Genomic DNA, 18,522 nt, shown 5'->3' on the forward strand with positions numbered 1-18,522 from the left:
CCCCCCCCCCCCCCATGAAGTGGTCACTGGGCACCTGGGTACTGGTGTATCACGTTTACAACGCTGTGGTTCAAGGCCCAAGGAAGTGATGCCAAAAGCAAATATAAACAAAAAAATACATAAATATCTGCTGCTTAATCTTCATAAGTTACTGCTCAGTACTGTTTCCTACTCAATGCTTTTACCCAACTCTGGGGAAGACTTTAACTCACACTTATTTGGGTAACCAGCACAGAGGAACGTGTAATGCACACCTTATATTTATGTTTAGATATTTCTCAGGTTATGTCAGGAACAACCATATTTCATTACATAACGTAAATTAATTTGCTATGTGCAAAAAGCAGCTAATCAGCAGTGGTTGAATAAAAGAGAGGACTAGTTAACTGTCATCATAAAGGGACAAAGCAGGCCATAGGCTCAGAGGCAGTGCACTGAATGAAGTGCTGCTCCACCTTTTTCTTTCTGTTTTCTTTTACAAGGTTACAGCTGAAGTCTCTGGGTATCTTGGGGATGCTTATCCCAAGTTCTGTTTTCCATCAGTTGAAGTGCGGTGGGTCTGGAAGCCTTCAACCAGACCTTGTGCAGGCTGGACTGCTTTGTGTAGTGTCAGCTCCACAAACTGGTGTATGTAGGGGGGGAAAAAAAAAAAGGAGTAGGAGAAATGATCTCTTTTTCACCACCTCAAGTAGTGAGTATTTACCAGGTATCATAGAAGCAGGTGCCACGTGCAGACACACGGAATAGCATGGTGTGCACTCAGCTCCTCAGCATCATAAACAAAGGCTCAAGGAGTGCCCACGTCCATGTGTGACTGCTGTAGTCATCTTTGTTCCTTCATGTTTACTCCTTCAGTGATTCAGCAGCGAGTTTCATTTGCTGTGGGAGAAGAGAAAAAAAGCACAGAAACTCAGTGGTAGTGTGATGAATTAAACCAAACTTCGTGTCAGAAACATGCTCATTGCATGGGATAATCTCAAACACAAAAGGAACTTAAAATATATTAATTATTCATTAATATAGCAAATATTTGTTATTACCAGTACAAGAACATGTCTGCTGCTCACGTGCTGTGCATAGTTCTAAAATACATTCTTTGGAGAGATAAAGGTGTTAGTTCACTGTTAGATCGAGTTCCTCCTCTTATTCCTGTATTTGATTTCAGAGACTCGGCCCGGTAAATAGAGTCAACCCTAATTGTATCAAAAACATTCCAAAAGATGACTCCTCACAGTAAAACCCACCTACAGTTACTTTTGTTGCCATTTTTAATCTGCATTTCCAAGCCACCTATGAAAGAAGTATATTAATCTGCGATACAAATATTTATATGCTTCTCCATGGCAACAGCATAGAGAAAGCAAAATGGAGTGGAATGCAGGAAGAGAGATTCCTCTTCTGCATCCTGATTCCCTTATTTGAATAAATGTCTGTGTAAAACTACAGCATCTTAATTAAAGTGACTTCAATCCCTAATGTAAAGACATGAGGGAGACACAGAACATAACCTAACTCAATTAATGACCTATCAAATTCAAACCCAATTCACCAATTTTAGAAACATTTTCTCAAATGCTGAGCATTGTTGGAATTAAATGAGGGACCGATCCTAAAGGGTCCCTTCCAACCCCAACCACTCTACGACGCGCAGCATGTGGAATAGGGCAAGGATGCTTCTCCTCCCTGATTTCTCCATTTTTCAACACAGTCTGGGGAAGAGCAACAACCAAGCATATTAACTATTTCTGAGGACTAGATAACAAATCTGGCCAAAAATAGTCAGAAGTGCAATGATTGCCACTGACTTCTGAAGGCCCTCCCAGCTTGCAGCTAGAATGCTCAGCCAGGAACCCTCTGCTGGTGTATTTTAAAGCTGTGTAAGGAACAAACATTTCTCAGATTGTTCAGTGAGAAGACAAACTGAAAATAGCTCTGCTTACTGCCGCACCACGCGCAGCCCGGACACAAACAGTCCAAACGCAATCACTCCCATATTTCAGGAAATGAATCAGAGCAAAGCGAGAACCCCAAAAGCTGAATATTTCATTTTGACTTTAATCATTCCCATGACACCAAAACCTCTTTTGCAATCCCTGGCAGCAGCGGGCTCCCCTCAGAGAGGCCTTGGTGAGCAATGCGGGGTGGCACGGCTCAGCACCACAACTCCTTGCCAAGTTAGGGATGAACAATTTCTTAATTTTCTCTTCTTTTACTCTGAGAGGAAACTTTTTTTTTTTTTTTTTTTAACTGGGAAAATATTTTTTTAGGACACCATCCAGGAAAGGGAGCATATTTTAATTGGCAAGGTCACCTTTACCCCTGATGGTCCCAACAGGATTTTTTATGAATCTTCCATCAAAAAGACATTTAAACACCTAGGACAAGAGGAATTAAGAACTCCTAATGCCTGCTTTTTAAACCTGCTTGGTACATCACAGCAAAGGCAATCGAGTGCTGGGTAGGCAGTGGTAGAAGCCCAGAAGTGCTGCCTGGAGCTGTGCCGCTCAGCAGAGCCGGCCCTGTGAACAGCTCTTGGTTTAGCACCAGCTGAGGATCCCCCACAACAGCTATGGGACCCCTGGCCCCATAGGCTCATGTTCAGCCTTCAGCAGCACTCTGTGCACCAGCATCTATAGTCATTGAGTTTGTCACAGAGGGTCTACAACCAATATCAATTTGTTGTAGATTCCAGAGCCTAGCTTAATCTAGATTTCTACTGGTGGGAATTGCTCTAGAAACTTCTCTGCTGTAATGCAGTATTTTGCTACTTCTATTTTAATTTCACGTTTGAAAGCATGCATAATATAATTAAGCAGTACTTTTAGTAGAAATACCAAGACTCCTCAATGCAGCTTCACAAACAGGCTTCACCAATTACTTGGGCTTCACTACTTTTCAACACTACATTTCCTGAAAATACTTCAATAAAACATCACAGATAGCTTCTCACCACCAAAACAGTTGTGTACCAAACCTGGAAAGCAGGCTACTATCCTTGTGTGTTTATAACCAGAAACACCAAATAAATTTTAATACACTGAGTACACATTGTTGTTGATCAGCGACAGGTCCCTCTGCAACTAGAAGGACTGTGGTGGTCCAGTTGTGCAGGTCAGAGAATCAAAGAATCCCACAACGGCCTGGGTTGAAAAGGACCACAGTGATCACCTACTTTCAACCCCCTGCTGTGTGCAGGTCGCCAACCACCAGACCAGGCTGCCCAGAGCCACATCCAGCCTGGCCTTGAATGCCTGCAGGGATGGGGCATCCACAGCCTCCTTGGGCAACATGTTCCAATGCCTCACCACCCTCTGTGTGAAAAATTTCCTCCTAACATTTAGCCTAAATCACCCTTGTCTCAGTTTAAAACCATTCTCCCTTGTCCTATCACTATCCACCCTCATAAACATCCATTCCCCCTCCTGTTTATACACTCCCTTCAAGCACTGGAAGGCCACAATGAGGTCTCCCTGGAGCCCTCTCTTCTCCAAGCTGAACAAGCCCAGTTCCCTCAACCTTTCCTCATAGGAGAGGTGCTCCAGCCCTCTGATCGCCTTAAGGTCAGAGCTGTGAACACCACTGCTGCACACAAGTTAAAGATAGAGCTGCCAACACAAGCTAACAGAAGCACACACTGGCACCACAGATTTCTACTGAAGCAAAATCAGCCCAGCTGCAGGGCTGGTGCTCTGTTCCAGCCTCACTGGACATCAGGCCTGCTCCTGCATGGCAGTGAGAACCCCCTCATTGTGAGCACCGTGAACACAGCCTGCAGGCAATGCACTGCTCCCCACCTCACGCTGGAGTTGTGCTTGGTGCTGGTGAGCCACCCCCTAACTACTCCTTTTACTGCTGTGTGTGGTAACACAAACACGATTTAACCACAGCCTGAGGAAAGCTATATATTTTTTTTTAATTTACAAATTAAAATAAATGAAAGCAGAATTTAATGACTCAGCAGCTTGGTGCTTTTCCAAATGTGCACTCAACATACATGTTTGTATATATGAGCAGACACAAACAGGCATACAGCTAAATGTAAGATGACAAAGGCAGCTGTTTCTAATCAGCAGCTTTAACTTCTGGTTTTCCTGTACTGGCCATGCTGAATGGCTCACCCCTAACTCACTGCTTAAAGAAAGTGCAGTGCTACGTGCCATCTTCCTCATTTTCTCCAAGCAATTATAAGAGAGCAGGATGAACACATATTATAATTACTCTTTCCTAGTGGTGTGCAGTTTTCAAAGACAGTTTCCTAGGCCTCAAGCTGTTTACGACAACTGTAAAAACGTTACCAACATGAGTAAGTACCAGCCAACTACAGACAAGGGAAATTAACACCTACTTCGAAACTCAGTCAGACTCTTCCACAACTAGTATTTTACTTTGAGCAGAAGAGTGAGAATGTATTCAATGGAAATTTGTTCCTGCTGAGCATTATGGCAGAAGGTTGCACTGTCTGCCTAGAGGCACCAATCTTCCCTCTGGGTTGTGGCAAGCAGCATTTGACTGCAGGGAATGGACCCATTTTTCCAGTGACCTAAGACAAAACCACCACAAGAGGAGATGATAACTGAGGCTTGTTTACAGTAGCAATAAACACTTTTTAGTGCAGATTTTCGATAAGGAAGTGGAAGAATTTTAAATAGAAGATAACAGACAAAGAAAAAAGTGCTGAGCTGCACAGCTCTCATGAGAAGGACACTGAAAGCAATGAGAACAACTCACCTCTCTGAGGACTGACCTGAGGACTGACCTCTCTCTGAGACTCAAAGGACTGACCCATACAAGGTTTATTCTTTTCTTTTCTAAAATGAAATACCATGGTCTAAACTCAGTACTGACCCTGCTTGTAGAATTCCTGAAGATCCTTCCAGGCTGAAAAGTTTTTATACTTATTCCTGCAGCACTGGTGACACAGGAGTATGTGTGCACCCTAGAAACCTTGAGTAGGAATCTACAACAAACAGCAGTAGAGAAGTGCAAAACATAGTTCTCTTCCCTTTTACATATGCCTAATTCATGACAGAATACTCAGTACAAAAAGCTAGCACTAATGAAACAAGAAGTTTGCAAAATTAGTAAGTGCAGAGTCAGGGAAAACTTGGAGAATCACATAATGCATGCCTTGGAGTACTGTGTGTGATTAATAGTGCTATAAGACATAGCAGACAAAGCAATGCCATTTGTAGATATTTTCAAGACTTTTTTCCTGATCTACTTCATACTGTCTTCAATTTAAATTGCAGAGCATTAATTAATACTCATTATAGTATTCTCACTGTATTAGTCACCCTTTGCTGAATCTTATTTTAATTCAGTAGTGCAAAAATGTGGAGGTACTAATAGAAGAAAATACTACTACAACACTATCTAATACAGCTTCAAAAGTATGGCTTATTTATTCTTCTGACCCTCAGCACATTTTAAATTATATTAGTTTATACATTTTAAAAATAATTTATTTCACTGTTTCTGAATCTATGATTGCAAAATGAGAGATAAATAGATATCTCATTCATCATTATATAAGTGCCTAAGGAGAACGTGCGCTCTGAATCTTTTCACAGTGTGACAGAACACCAGAGGAAGAGCTCTTCTCTTCAGGTTGTGCAATTCCCCCTCATCCAATAAGCAGCCAGTCAACAGATTTTGGAGTCAGATGTGTTTGACCAGCTCAGAAAGCAATTACGCAGAAGCATCTAAAGTGACACAGCCTCAACCATGTCTCAGTTCAGAAGGACAGACTGCGGAGACTGGAGAGCAGTGTCTGTATTTCTCACATTTCCTGAACCTCCAGGTGGGAACTGAGGAAGCAAATTCCTCCACACTGTAAGGGCAGACAAATCTGAGACAGCCTCATTTAAGACTGAATGTGTACAAGTCTATAGGACCAGATGACATGCATCCCAGGTGCTAAGGGAGCTGGCTGATGGGGTTGCCAAGCCACTCTCTATCATATCTCTAAAGTCATGGCTGTCAGTTCCCAGTGATTGAAAAAAGGAAAACATCATTCCCCTTTATAAGAAAGGGAGGAAGGAGGACCCAAGGAAGCAAAGGCTGGTGAGCCTCACCTCTGTGCCTGGAAGATCATGGAGCAAATCCTCCTAGAAGAGATGTTAAGGCACATGAGGGATGAGTGGGTGATCTGAGACAGCCAGCATGGCTTTACCGAGGGAAGGTTGCCTGACTAATCTTGTGGCTTTCTTGATGGTGTGACGGCATCAGCAGACAAAGGCAAGGCAATAGATGTCATCCACCTGGACTTCTTTGACATGGCCCCCCACACCATCTCCTTATTTCTAAATTGGAGAGATATGGATTTGAAAGGTGGATAAGGAATTGGTTGGAAGGCCGCAGCCAGAGAGTTGTCATCAATAGTCCTACATCTGGATGGAGGCTGGTGATTACTGGAGTCTCCCAGGGGTCTGTCTTGGGACCAGTACTCTTCAGCATCTTTATCAGGGGCACAGATGATGGGATCAAGTGCAGCCTCAGCAAATTTGCTGATAACATCAAGCTGAGTGGGGCAGTTGATGCAGGAGAAGGAAGGGATATCATCCACAGGGACCTTGATAAACTTGAATAGCAAGCTCTACTGAGGCTCAACAAGGCAAAACATAAAGTTTTGCACTTGGGTCAGGGTAATGCCAGATTTGTATACAGACTGGGAGAAGAACTACTTGAGTAGCTCTACTGAGAAGGACTTAGGGGTCCTGGTAGATAAAAAACTTAATGTGGGCCAGCAGCGTATGCCTGCAGCCCGTAAGACCAACAGTATCCTGGGCTGCATCAGAAGGGAGGCAGCCAGCAGCGTGAGGAAGGAAATTGTTCCTCTCTACTTTGCCCTTGTGAGGCCCCAGCCGGAGTACTGCAACCAGGTCCAGGGCCCCCAGCACAGAAAGATCTCAAGCTTATGCAGAGGGCCCAAAAGAGGGCCAAGAAGATGATCAGAGGGAATGGTGGGGTTCTGATACAGGAGAAGAAGTTTTGAGTGCCCCATCTCTGGAGGTGTTTAAGGCCAGGTTGGATGGGGCCCTGGGCAACCTGATGGGGTACCTGATATACTGATTGTCAACCCTGCCTATAGCAGGAGTTTGAAACCTGATGACCCTTGAGGTCTCTTCCAACCCAAGCCATTCTACGATTGTGTGAGCAGGCCTCTGGATGCAAAGCCTGGGGGAACCTGGGCTGCAGGCACAGGCTGCTCCTGACTCACAGAGGGTTTGACCGAGAGAACCCCGCATAGAGTATCTATCCCAGTGCTACACACACCAAAACCCACACAAGTTTTTCCATGGGCCTGTAACAAATTCTGTTGTACCAGAAGTGAGATACAAAGTTAAACTATTTAACATTGCAAAAAGAGTACAGAAAACACCAACATGACTTGCAATCAGTGTTCCAGCAGGAAACAGGCTGCATGAAAGCCCTCAAAGTTCTTTCAAACTGTGTTATGCCCCTCACTAAGGAAAAAAGACAAAAAGCACTTGGTAACACCACCGCTTTCTGACATAACATCTGGCACTTCAATTGGGCACACAAAGCCCAGCCACGCAAGCCAGGCCCCAGTGCCTGGTGCCCTCCCCAGCAGCAGCTTACACAGCATGCCTGTCCTATCCTGAGCACCGTTTGTCCCAAGGATGACTTGGCCCAAGTTTATTTCCAAATCTGTACGTGCCTGTAGCAGTGCTGAGTCCTAACAGTGTCCAAAAAGGAGTAACAACAGCAGCAAAGGTTAATCCTCTACACAGAGGATTAATTAGGCAATCTAGTTGGACCCCAATCCAACTTCAGGCACTTCTTTGGGAAATTCCTACAGATGCCATGAATTTGAAATAAAAAGCAGATAAGATGGAGGGCACATGGCTGTGCTGTACTGTGCAACTGAATACAAAATGCCAGAAGTACAATGCCAGAAATACAGAGCTCCCATCTGCCTTGCAGCAGGCAGCAAACTTCAACCAAGACCTGCGTCAGATGATAACAAAGAAATAAACAACTCAGCAGTATAAATAGAAAATATTAAAATACTCCTAAAGCATAAACCATGTGGTTAGAAACAATTTTCACACTAAGTGCTGGGCAGATATGTAGCAAAAGCAAGTGCTTTTTTTTTTTTTTTTTTTTTTTTTTTTTTTTTAATAAGGTGTTCTTTTTAAAGAAAGAACTCACCTCCCAGTTCGTATCACAGAATATCATATCATAGAATGGCCTGGGTTGAGAAGGACCACAATGATCATCTACTTTCAACCCCCCTGCCACGTGCAGGGTCACCAACCACCAGATCAGGCTGCCCAGCCACATCTGCCACATCAGCATGAAAAATGAGTTTAATTGTGAAGTAATTGTTATCACAATATTTACAAAATATTTCACTGCACTACAGAAGGAGAAACTACTCAATATTTAAGTTATTTGGTGAAAGACTACTTTCAGTTCTACTTAAGAGTTTAGTGGGCTAAGAAACCAAGATCAGAAGGAGAAAGTCCCTGCCAGCTCACATCAGTTGTTTTTCTCTCCTGCAGAGGCTCTCCTGCCCTGCTGACACCACTCCCAGTACCATACTATTTTTCCTCAAAGTAAGCTTTCCCTCTTCATTTCACATTTCATATTCCTTATATTCTTGCTTTTCATCCATTTACAGTCTACTAAAAACAACAGACCTGGTAACCAACTGCTAGTTACAACAGATTTATTATTATTCTGAAATCACTTCTACCGATTTTAAAACGTAACAAAGGTTCCTTTGCTGGTAGTGTCAGAACAGACAGCACAGCTGGCAGAATTCATTTTTGCATCGAAGATACCTGTAATGAGGTAAATGCACCATCCGCCAAACAGCCATTCCTAGGAAAGGCTTCGCATGAGGAAAAAATGCAGCTTGTTTTCCACTAATTGAAGGCTGGGCTAAGCACAAGGATTGATCATTTATAGCCATTGACTTGTGTTTAAAAATACATTTAAGTCAATACCTGTCTGACCAACTAAAGCCACATACCTAGTTGGATAAAGTCCATTACTCAATTGGTCATGGGGATTTATGGCTGACTTGGCTCAGGAAGTTCTCGGGCTGAGCACAGGCAGAGGATGGGAAAAAAACAATAGAGCATGACATTATAATCATCATAATTATACATAAATACACATGCCCTGCTCTTCACTCTGTCCTAGGGACCTGCATAGGGCCTGGCCTAGAGAAACAGCCCGCACGCAGATATAGCCACATGCACAATGGGCACGTGCAGATTGCCAACCTTCCCATTCTCATTTACGACACAAAATTCCTTATAAGCCATTAGTGTCAGAAAACTACAGAAGACTGTCTGGCAAGTACGTACAAGAGACAGAATATGGTTTGAAACAGCCTGCAGACAGTTTGAAAATAAAGTAGAACATCAATTTGGTAGTTTGTAACTCTGCATTCCCCAAGATGATGAAAGTTACAACAGCTGGCACAGTCTTAAATTATAGGTATAATGGCAATTTAAAAAATTACTTTGCTAAGCCTGTATTAATTTTAAGTAACCTACCAAAAGCTCTCATTTACTTCACTGAAGCCAGAACTTCATTTTTTTGTGCTTCCTGAGTTGTGAGTGAACGAAACTCTCTTCTTCCAGGGAGTCAGTGGGAAGAAATCCTTTTCACTATGGGTTAGCTACTGCTTTTGCTCAGGAGCAATGCAGTGTTTTGTTGAAAAAGCTTGTTTTATTTCACTAGAACAACCCAGTTGCCCTTAGTTACACTGGTGAATCAACGTGTAGGGCCACACTGCCCTACATACTCTATCAGCTCCTTATTCAGATCTATTTGTACCGCTCTTAGAGACTGTAACAACATTTTGTGCTTTTCTATTGGCAATTTCTTTACAAAGATTTATGAAATTATTTGGCAATAAAGAGATACAAAAGGGGGTCCTAGCTGCACCCCTACCTCAGACTTTTACTTGTCATTTCTTTAATTGGAGAAATAGCTCCTTGCTCACCCACACCCAGAGGCAGGCAGGAGGAGGCCTGCTGGCAGCATGCTGCAGCCTGGCACTGCTCCACAGGGACGAGCACAGGCCTCCTCCTGCCCTGTCCTGCTCTGCTTCTCAAGGGCAGGAGAGGAGAAACGGTTCTCCAACAGCACAGCCCTTCTCAGCTGTTTTATGGGGCTGCATGAAGCACGCAACAAAGCAAAGCCAAGAAACGCACGTGTTGGACAGACAGCAGCTATTTGAGTCCAGCCCCTGTTCTAGAGCAGCCTCCTCTTTGCCTCAATGGAAACCAGAGCAAACAGTGCCAGCTTCAGCATGCGCCGAGTTCAGCCATTGCGATTCATGTCCTGTAGCCACACTAATTTAACTCTACCTGACCTCAAGGCTTTGCTTTTAAACATTTCTTACACACTGCAAAGTGCTTTGATGGTACTGGTAACCCAGGGTACCATCACACACCTGTTTCTCAATTCCAACCTGTCACAACAATATTCGATAGCATACCACCACAAATATCTAAAATAATGTGTCTTCAACACATTAGCTGTAATGCATTAAAACACTGTGTCCTATTGCTATAGAAACACCGTACAACATCACCACTTGTCAGAAAATGTACTCTGTCCTATACATTTTATAGTAAGACCCATATAAAACAGGTTGCTACAGCTATCAAACAGATCAGATTTTAAAAACACTCCAGCAAGTGCTGTCAAAGGACTCCAAATAAACATTTGAGGCATCATATGATTTCGCATCAGTGAAGTGAGTTAATATTATCCACTGAGTCACTTATTTAATTCACTGTGAATTTATGTGATGGTGTAAGCTGGGAGGTGAACACACATTTCCACAGATCCTTCAGGGCAAATCAAAGCAAGCAAGCTGGGGCAGGGCAAATAATTACAAAATATTAACAAGCTGGAGAAATCCATTTTCTGCACTTTGAGCTTGATGGTATGTCAGTACTCACACGCTCATGTTTCCTATTTGGCTGACTAGAAACAAAGCTAAGACAAACAGCAAGGATTCCATACGCTGTTACAGGATTGACAGAACTGCAAAAATCATGGCAGCCAGTTACATGCCTTCCTAAAAAAGTAGTAATTCACAACTGTAGCTAAGGATTTCTTCAACAATCTAAAGCAAACACCTCTCAAAAGTAAAAAGTAAAAAGTAAAAAGAGTAAAAAGAGTAAAAAGATAGTAAAAAGAGAGCACACAAGTTTCGTTACTAATAGGAAATAACGGTATTATTAACGGTGTAAAGGAATATATCAGAGTAGAAGGAAATGGAATTACAGGCTGCAGTTTGCAAAACGCCATCACGAGAACACACCTACAAAAGGCATTCAATAGCAACCATACACACTGATCTCTTTCTCTGTTTAGCTGTGTACTGCCTGCAGGTATTAAAAGAAGGAAAAGCGTATGCACACACAGAGGAAAACATAAAGGTGTCTTCAACAATGCTAGCTCCAAAGGAATGAACAGTCTCACTAAAACGTCTGTGTGGGAAGAGGCATAATCACCAGTACTAATGGGAGGCTCTTGGCTTTTCTTTGCTGTATGCTTTTCTGTTCTGCTTGTTTGTTTTTAGCTTGAGAATTCCCCCGATGCCTTCTTCATTTGGAACTTGTGAAATCTGGTAAACAGGCCAATGCTACCCCAAAAGCTTATGAAAAACTCTCACTTCAGACCAGCAGAGGGTTATTTAGCAGACAAAATATTAAAAAAAAATAGCATGAAGCACTAACGTGAAACACAAATATTATTAAAAATGTTACTCTATGTTGCTAAGCATTAATCTTCAAATAATTTTGTTTTAATGTTGCTCTAGACACAAACTATTACAAAAGGACTTCCAGGAATTTTAAAAACTACGTACAATTAGGCTAATGAAAGAGAAACTGACAGGAAAAGGGAAATTATCATCAGATATTAAATGGATCACTCTCATGCACTCCCTGTTCAGCAGGAAAATAAAGAAAAACAAAAACCAATTTAACATCAGATGGAGAATAGGAAGTTATAAAATTAAGCTTATCCCAGAGAAATATGAGTGGCCTCTTACTTCATAGTGTTTTGAAACTCAAGGAGATTTGGAAACAAACCCACTAACTGTCTTTATTCAGACTGAACAAAAATTACAGAAAACTACTTTCTAGATATTAGGAATTAATTCTTTACTGTAAGGGTGGTGAGACATTGGAACAGGTTGCCCAGGAGGGCTGAGGATGTCCCCTCCCTGGAAGCACTCAAGTCCAGGCTGGATGGGGCTTTGAGCAGCCTGGCCTAGAGGGAGGTGTCCCTGCCTATAGCAGGGGGTTGGAACGAGGTGATCTTAAAGGTCCCTTCCAACTCAAACCATTCTATGATTATCATGCAAATCCTCCTCAAATAGTCTCACAGCTCTCACCCATAATCTATCATGCAACTATACAACCTGAAATTTTTTTCCCCCCACCATTTCCATACCATTTGAACCCAGACTGCAGTTCTGCTGACGTTTACTGCTTGAATTGTGTTACTGACATTGAAGATGTCCATAAGGAGGACTCTGAATTTCTGTACAACTTTCTGCAGCATCCCCTTCCACAATGAAACTGAATGCAGGCAGCTGAGCTGAAGGGTGAGGCTCATCTGGAGTTATCACTCATTACTGTTAAAAGGGGAGCATCCAGTAAAAAAAAATTTAAAAATACAATTAAAGACTTAACATGAGAAGCAATTGGGCAGTGGCATGATAAATAAAAAATGACCCAAAGTGTCTCTCAGCAGATGTAGCCTTGGTCAGAACAGCCAACCTGTGAGGTGATGCAAACAGTTTTTAAGGACAGTCGCATATGACAATTTACTCCTGATCTCATCTCAGGGCTTCCTGTCCTGTTTGAAATGCACAGCCGCACAAGCATATTTTATACTGAAAGACAGTGTTTCAGTAGTACATATCTCAAGTATTCCACACAAGTTTCCTACCAGCAAGCTGTAAGAGAGTCTGGTATAGACACAGCACTCCATTTGCTCCCTGATTCTGTAAAAATGGAGAATGCATGAATAACAGGAAAAAGCTTTAGATGAAGCAAGATTGGCTCAAAGACTATGCTGAAATAAGGGTGGAACAATGGGATTGAAATCAAAGGAGAAGCAGCAGCACCACGTAAGCCAGTACAAATGGGAAGGGAAGTGCCGTACCCACCTCCCTGTGTTCTGGAGTTCTGACTTTGGCAAATCAGTCAGAGAAACTCCAGATTGGTATTTCCTGTGTTGTGACAGAACAGCTACTGAAAGCTGAAACAGGCCAACCTCAGAAATGAGTTGATGGCAATAAAGAATTGCCAGACTTATGTGTGGTGACTGTTTCTTGTCTTTCTCCAGCACCAAGACAGTAGGTAAAGGCATACAAGAAACAGAAATCTGCATTTTCCAGTTTTTCTGTCCCTTTCTCCTCATGCTCTTTTAGTTCTCAAGAAAGCATTAGTCACCTTGGGCACAGTGAGCAACAGCAGCCCAGGCTTCGTCCTGCCCCAGGTACAGACTAGTGCTACCACCCATCACAGCAACAAGCCTCCTTTGCAAGTCTCTGAGTCAACAGCAAAGGGAAGTGGGGATGCTGCTAACATACAACCTTCCTCTGTATTTGCCATGCCACTATCTTGCCCATCCTCCTCCTGGTTCAACTTTAAAGGATATATTTTAGCAGTGGTTCTGACTGTTTGTGTAACTGAAGAGGCCAAAGCCTCTTTCAGAAGCACCCCAGGCACTCCACCTGATGCAATTTTATCAACTTTTCGAAGAAACGTATTATTGAAACTGGCATTTGCTGAACCTGCTTCCTGACTGTACATTTGATCTTTTTTGTGGCAGAAAGCACAAATAATATTGGATTCTCTTAGGGAATTGGCAGGGTTTCCACTAAAAAGGATGTTGCTGCCCTTCATTTCCAAATGGATGAAAGTCTTTTCTTGATTTGTGCTTATCAGTGAAAAAATGGGGAAGAAAATCCAGCACAGAATTTAAGATTGGTATGAATGATCTCGTACGAGATCTCAATGTGACAAACTGGAACCTTCACAGCACCATTAAAATAACCTTGTGTTGGAACCAGATATGCAAATTCACCTGATTAACAAGATGAGCCCAATACTACTTAATACAGAAAGTAGGAAACTGCTTCAGTTAACAATTATTCTAAACTTTTGCCTATGTTCTCTACTATTTCTTAAGCTTCTCTTGGAAACAACAGGAATGATCACTCCCAGAAAGTAACTGGATGAACTAATTAATAGTTTGGCCTGATGATTTCAACATCACTGAGTTATAAACAAGCAAGGGAAACTCTGGGCAAGTTCCCTTGCAGAAAGGTGTCCTCTTACTGCATAAGAGCCTCATTTACTCACTTTCAGTTTCTCAACTTGGCAGATTAGCTCAGTTCTAGGTTTGCTCAACAGCACTTCCATCAATCCAAAGCCATCTGTCTTGCATTCCATTAGGATCTCACCTCACTGCTAGTTATCAAATGTGAGCTAGGGGGACTGAGCCTTTTCAAGAGACAGACTGATAAACTTGACAGCATCCCTCAGAAGGAAGCAGGAAGGACCAGGAGCTACAAAAAGTTTATTTGGCAAGTTTATCTCTCCTTTAGATTACATATACCTGGGAGTACTCTAGCTTTTAATAAAATTCATAACCTTAAGACAATGCTGCAAAAACCCCATCTCTGGGCTTCCACAGTCTTTCAATCTCTTTCAAACAAGACAAGTAGAACAAAACATCATGGACGTGGTATGCAGCTCTAGCAAAGGTTCAAGAACTAAAGCAATCACAAGTAAATATCATAGAAATCTCAAGGGGAAAAAAAAAGGGAAAAAAAACCCACCAAGAAACAGCAACTAAACTTCATATTTTCCAAATGCTTGTTAGGAAAGCAAGTCTCTTTTTTCCTCTGCAATCCATTTTGCAGGAGATACAGCCTTGAGCAGTTCACAATACACCTATTACTGGCCGAACAGCATAGCGAACTACAGAAGAGCACAATGCTTTGAAATGATTCCTAAAGTTTTGCTTGCTGTCAATAGGAAACTAAATAGAAAAAGGAAAAAAAGAATACTACCTAGTACCTGAACTGATAACCTATTCATTTCCAGGCCTGCTTTTCCATTTAATTCCCATTTATTTCACTAAACCTTTAAAATACAATGCAGTTTACAAAAGTATCTGACCAGAGACCTAAATGCAGTTATCTTCCTCCTGGCTTCTCTAAGCTGCTTTATAGGAGCTGGCATCTAGAAAGGCACGCTTTGGTATGCAAAGACCAACAGTGCTCCTGAAACTTCCTGACAGACTGCTTCTCAGAAACAAGCAGACATTATCTCCCCAAAAGCCCTGCTCTGAAGGTGTTCTTCTCTGCATATCAGCCAGCTATCACTGCGTGCCACATTACCTGCAATTCATGTAATCGCACATCGGAGAGAGCCAGCGCTGAGAGTTACAGGCAGAAAAACTTACTCTTTTGTTTGAGCATGAAGCTATTTGTCTAATGGCACAATGTTTTCTATGTACAAAAATGAATTAGTTTTTCTTGCAAATTTTCTCTTCATGCCAAAAACTTTGGTATTTTGTTTAACAACAACATAATATTGCTTTCATAACACGGCAAAACCAAGTCTGATACTATATGCAATGATGCCTATGTATGCCAGGCTGTAGGAAACTGCAAAACACCTCATGATTTCAGAACATTCCTGGCAGAACCTTACACTGATTTGACAAAAATAAAGCGTCAAACACTTCAGTTTGAGGCATATTTCAGGTAAAGAAGGATAGGAGAACTCCAGCAATGTCTGCTTTCTACATCACATCAGACTACATTTCAGTGCTTTATAGTCTGTTCAAAATAGAACAGCCTTTCTTCTGCACAAATAATCAGAAAGGCCAATTGCACATTGGAAAAATAAACTTCTTGCTGTTTTTACAAAACAGCATATAATGAATTAACTACACACTGGACAACAGGAATCTAAGACATTCCCCACACTACCCAAGCAGGAAGTTATGTGCTAGTTAAGCTCTGACATGCCCCCTGACCCCAACTATCTTGCTTTGAACACAAAGCCTCTCGCATTACTCAAATTTTGAGTCTTGCTACTTTTCCATGTTAAACTTCAAATGCAGCAGAAATACTGTGGACATGATGCACCACAAGAGAATGAGAAGATAGGCAACATTTATATGCTGTCACAGACATTCAGGTTTAAAAAAAAAAAAAATCCTTCATAAACAACCAGCAGGCCTCATTTACTTCAACTAATGTACTCCCTCTTCTGCTTACACACAGAAAAACCCTCATGCTAATGCTTCTCTAACCTTCTTTTACTCATTTTTCTTTGTTTCATCACTTCACACTTCGATTGTTCCATAATTCAGCTGCTGTTCACTGAGATGGGCTACAGCAGATTTGCTGGCAGGCTGAACTACGTGCTGTTCTGTACAGAGTGGAATTTTCCCCAGTCCTCTCCAGAAGTAAATCAGATTTAAAGAGGAAATGCAATGAATGCATCTTGCAGGTCCATTCCAAGCGCTTTGTAACGTAACATCCTGCTCCAAGTTTCTCAGTTCTCTAAGTACTTGCTCTCCCCTCAGGTTTGTTCTTATGTTTTCATAACATTTTGCAAACACAACAAATCTCCCCTTCTAGGAGGGCTCTTACCAGATAACCAGCAGTTTCACGCTGAGGCTGCGTGTGAATAACAAGATGCAGAGTCTAAATACTTCTTTGCTCATCCAGCACACTCAGGGTTTACATATGCCCTGTTGCCTCATGCTAGACAGGAACAGACTTTCAAGAAGGTAGATGGTAAATATGCATATTAACAAAATACTTCTGACAACTGCAATTATTAATGGGTAGCTTAGCTTTCTCCCTTCAGTGCCTGTCCACATGATCATTCACACTGTCACAGACTCAAAGCAGCACCCTCCCACACATTCATACTCAATTAGGAATTAGATTTGAGTCTGTCAGCTGAACAGCTTACACAGGACTGCCACAAACAGCTTTGATTTTGGATGTCTCTTAAACGAAAGAGTTGGTAACAGTGGTGAACAACAGGGTTATTTTTCCCATATCAGGGCTACAGTAGAATTTCCTGAGGGTATGTGGCTAAGTGCAGGTCAGCAGCTCTTTGCAAATTGTGATGCCTTGCTATCCAGTTAGTCTCCCTAGTGACAGGTTTATACTGAGTATAATTACCTCCAATAACCAAAACATAAAAAAAAAGTCAAGCTCAAGCGTTCCAAGCAGCTGGGCACCCACAGTGTAATGAGCAGCTGGACAAGCAAACATCACACATCACCGTGCTGCTTGAGTTGACAAGATGCATTTCCACAAAACAAACATTAATTATTCTTTGAAGCTCAAAATAGCATTTGAATTTCAGTCCTGGCTAATAACTGCCTACCAAAACATGCAGCTTCCACAGTGACAGTGTGTCTCTTCAAAGCCACCTGAGTCAGATGTCCAAAGTGCAGGGGCCACAAACAGACCATGCTTTATGCTTTGAGCTGCTGGCCCACTTCAACAGGAATCATCCATTTGCAGAAGTCTGAAGGATAGTAACTACCTTATCATCTCTGAAAATCAGCGAGTTGAAAATGAGAGAAATAACCAGCAGCCTATCACTGAAATTGTAACTCAATTCCTTCTACCATGCGGTAAGTGGCTGCCAGATGTTTAATCAAGCCGTACGTACAGCTGTATGTAGACAGAACATAAATCCTGAGGAAACCAGGCTTCATTAGTTCCTGCTACTCATAAGCAGATTGTGGAAACATGAGTACACGAAACCGAAAAGCTCAGCATACATGAAACCAGGCCCACCTCCTTCACGGTATCTGCCCTGTACACACTTGAGAAAAATATTTTCATTCCCCTCCCTGGTAACAACCTCTATTTATCAGTTCTGTTATTTTCACTTGTCTCCTAGCATACAGGTATTGAATTTTCAGATTTCTTTTCTCTTTCTTTTTTTTTTTTTTTTTTTTTTTCCCTTTCTTTTTAGATGTATCTGGAAAAGGCTGCATGCAAAATAACTGTTCTCCTTTTTTTATCTCTGAATGAAATTTAGTGTTCTATGAATCATATCAAAGAATCATAGAATGGCCTGAAAAGGACCACAATGCTCATCCAGTTCCAACCCCCTGCTATGTGCAGGTCGCCAACCAGCAGACCAGGCTGCCCAGAGCCACATCCAGCCTGGCCTTAAATGCCTCCAGGGATGGGGCATCCACAGCCTCCTTGGGCAACATGTTCCAGTGCATCACCACCTCTGTGTGAGAAACTTCCTCCTAATATCTAACCTAAATCACCCTTGTCTCAGTTTAAAACCATTGCCCCTTTTCCTATCACTATACACCCTCATAAACAGCCGTTCCCTCTCCTGTTTATATGCTCCCTTCAAGTGAGAGCGAGTAAAAGAAAGAAAGTTTAGAACATTTGAACAAACGAAAGCGAACATACGACAGAAGGAAACTGTCAGCAGCATC

General features: G+C 42.0%; 1 protein-coding gene across 4 annotated transcripts in view; it reads right to left on the minus strand.

Moving 5' to 3' along the window:
- Positions 1-2: 2 nt before the first annotated feature.
- ANO10 (anoctamin 10) overlaps positions 3-18,522 on the minus strand; it is a 107,903-nt gene continuing 89,383 nt past the window's right edge. For all 4 annotated transcript variants that reach the window (XM_042888462.1, XM_042888459.1, XM_042888460.1 and 1 more), the window contains exon 13: positions 3-879. In XM_042888462.1, the coding sequence (XP_042744396.1) occupies positions 844-879 (36 nt within the window). In that variant the 3' untranslated portion in view covers positions 3-843. The remainder of the gene's footprint in view (positions 880-18,522) is intronic.

The sequence above is a fragment of the Lagopus leucura genome, unplaced genomic scaffold (genome assembly GCF_019238085.1).
Source record: "Lagopus leucura isolate 7727_CA_CO unplaced genomic scaffold, USGS_WTPT01 Super-Scaffold_100157, whole genome shotgun sequence".
Classification (NCBI taxonomy): Eukaryota; Metazoa; Chordata; class Aves; order Galliformes; family Phasianidae; genus Lagopus; species Lagopus leucura.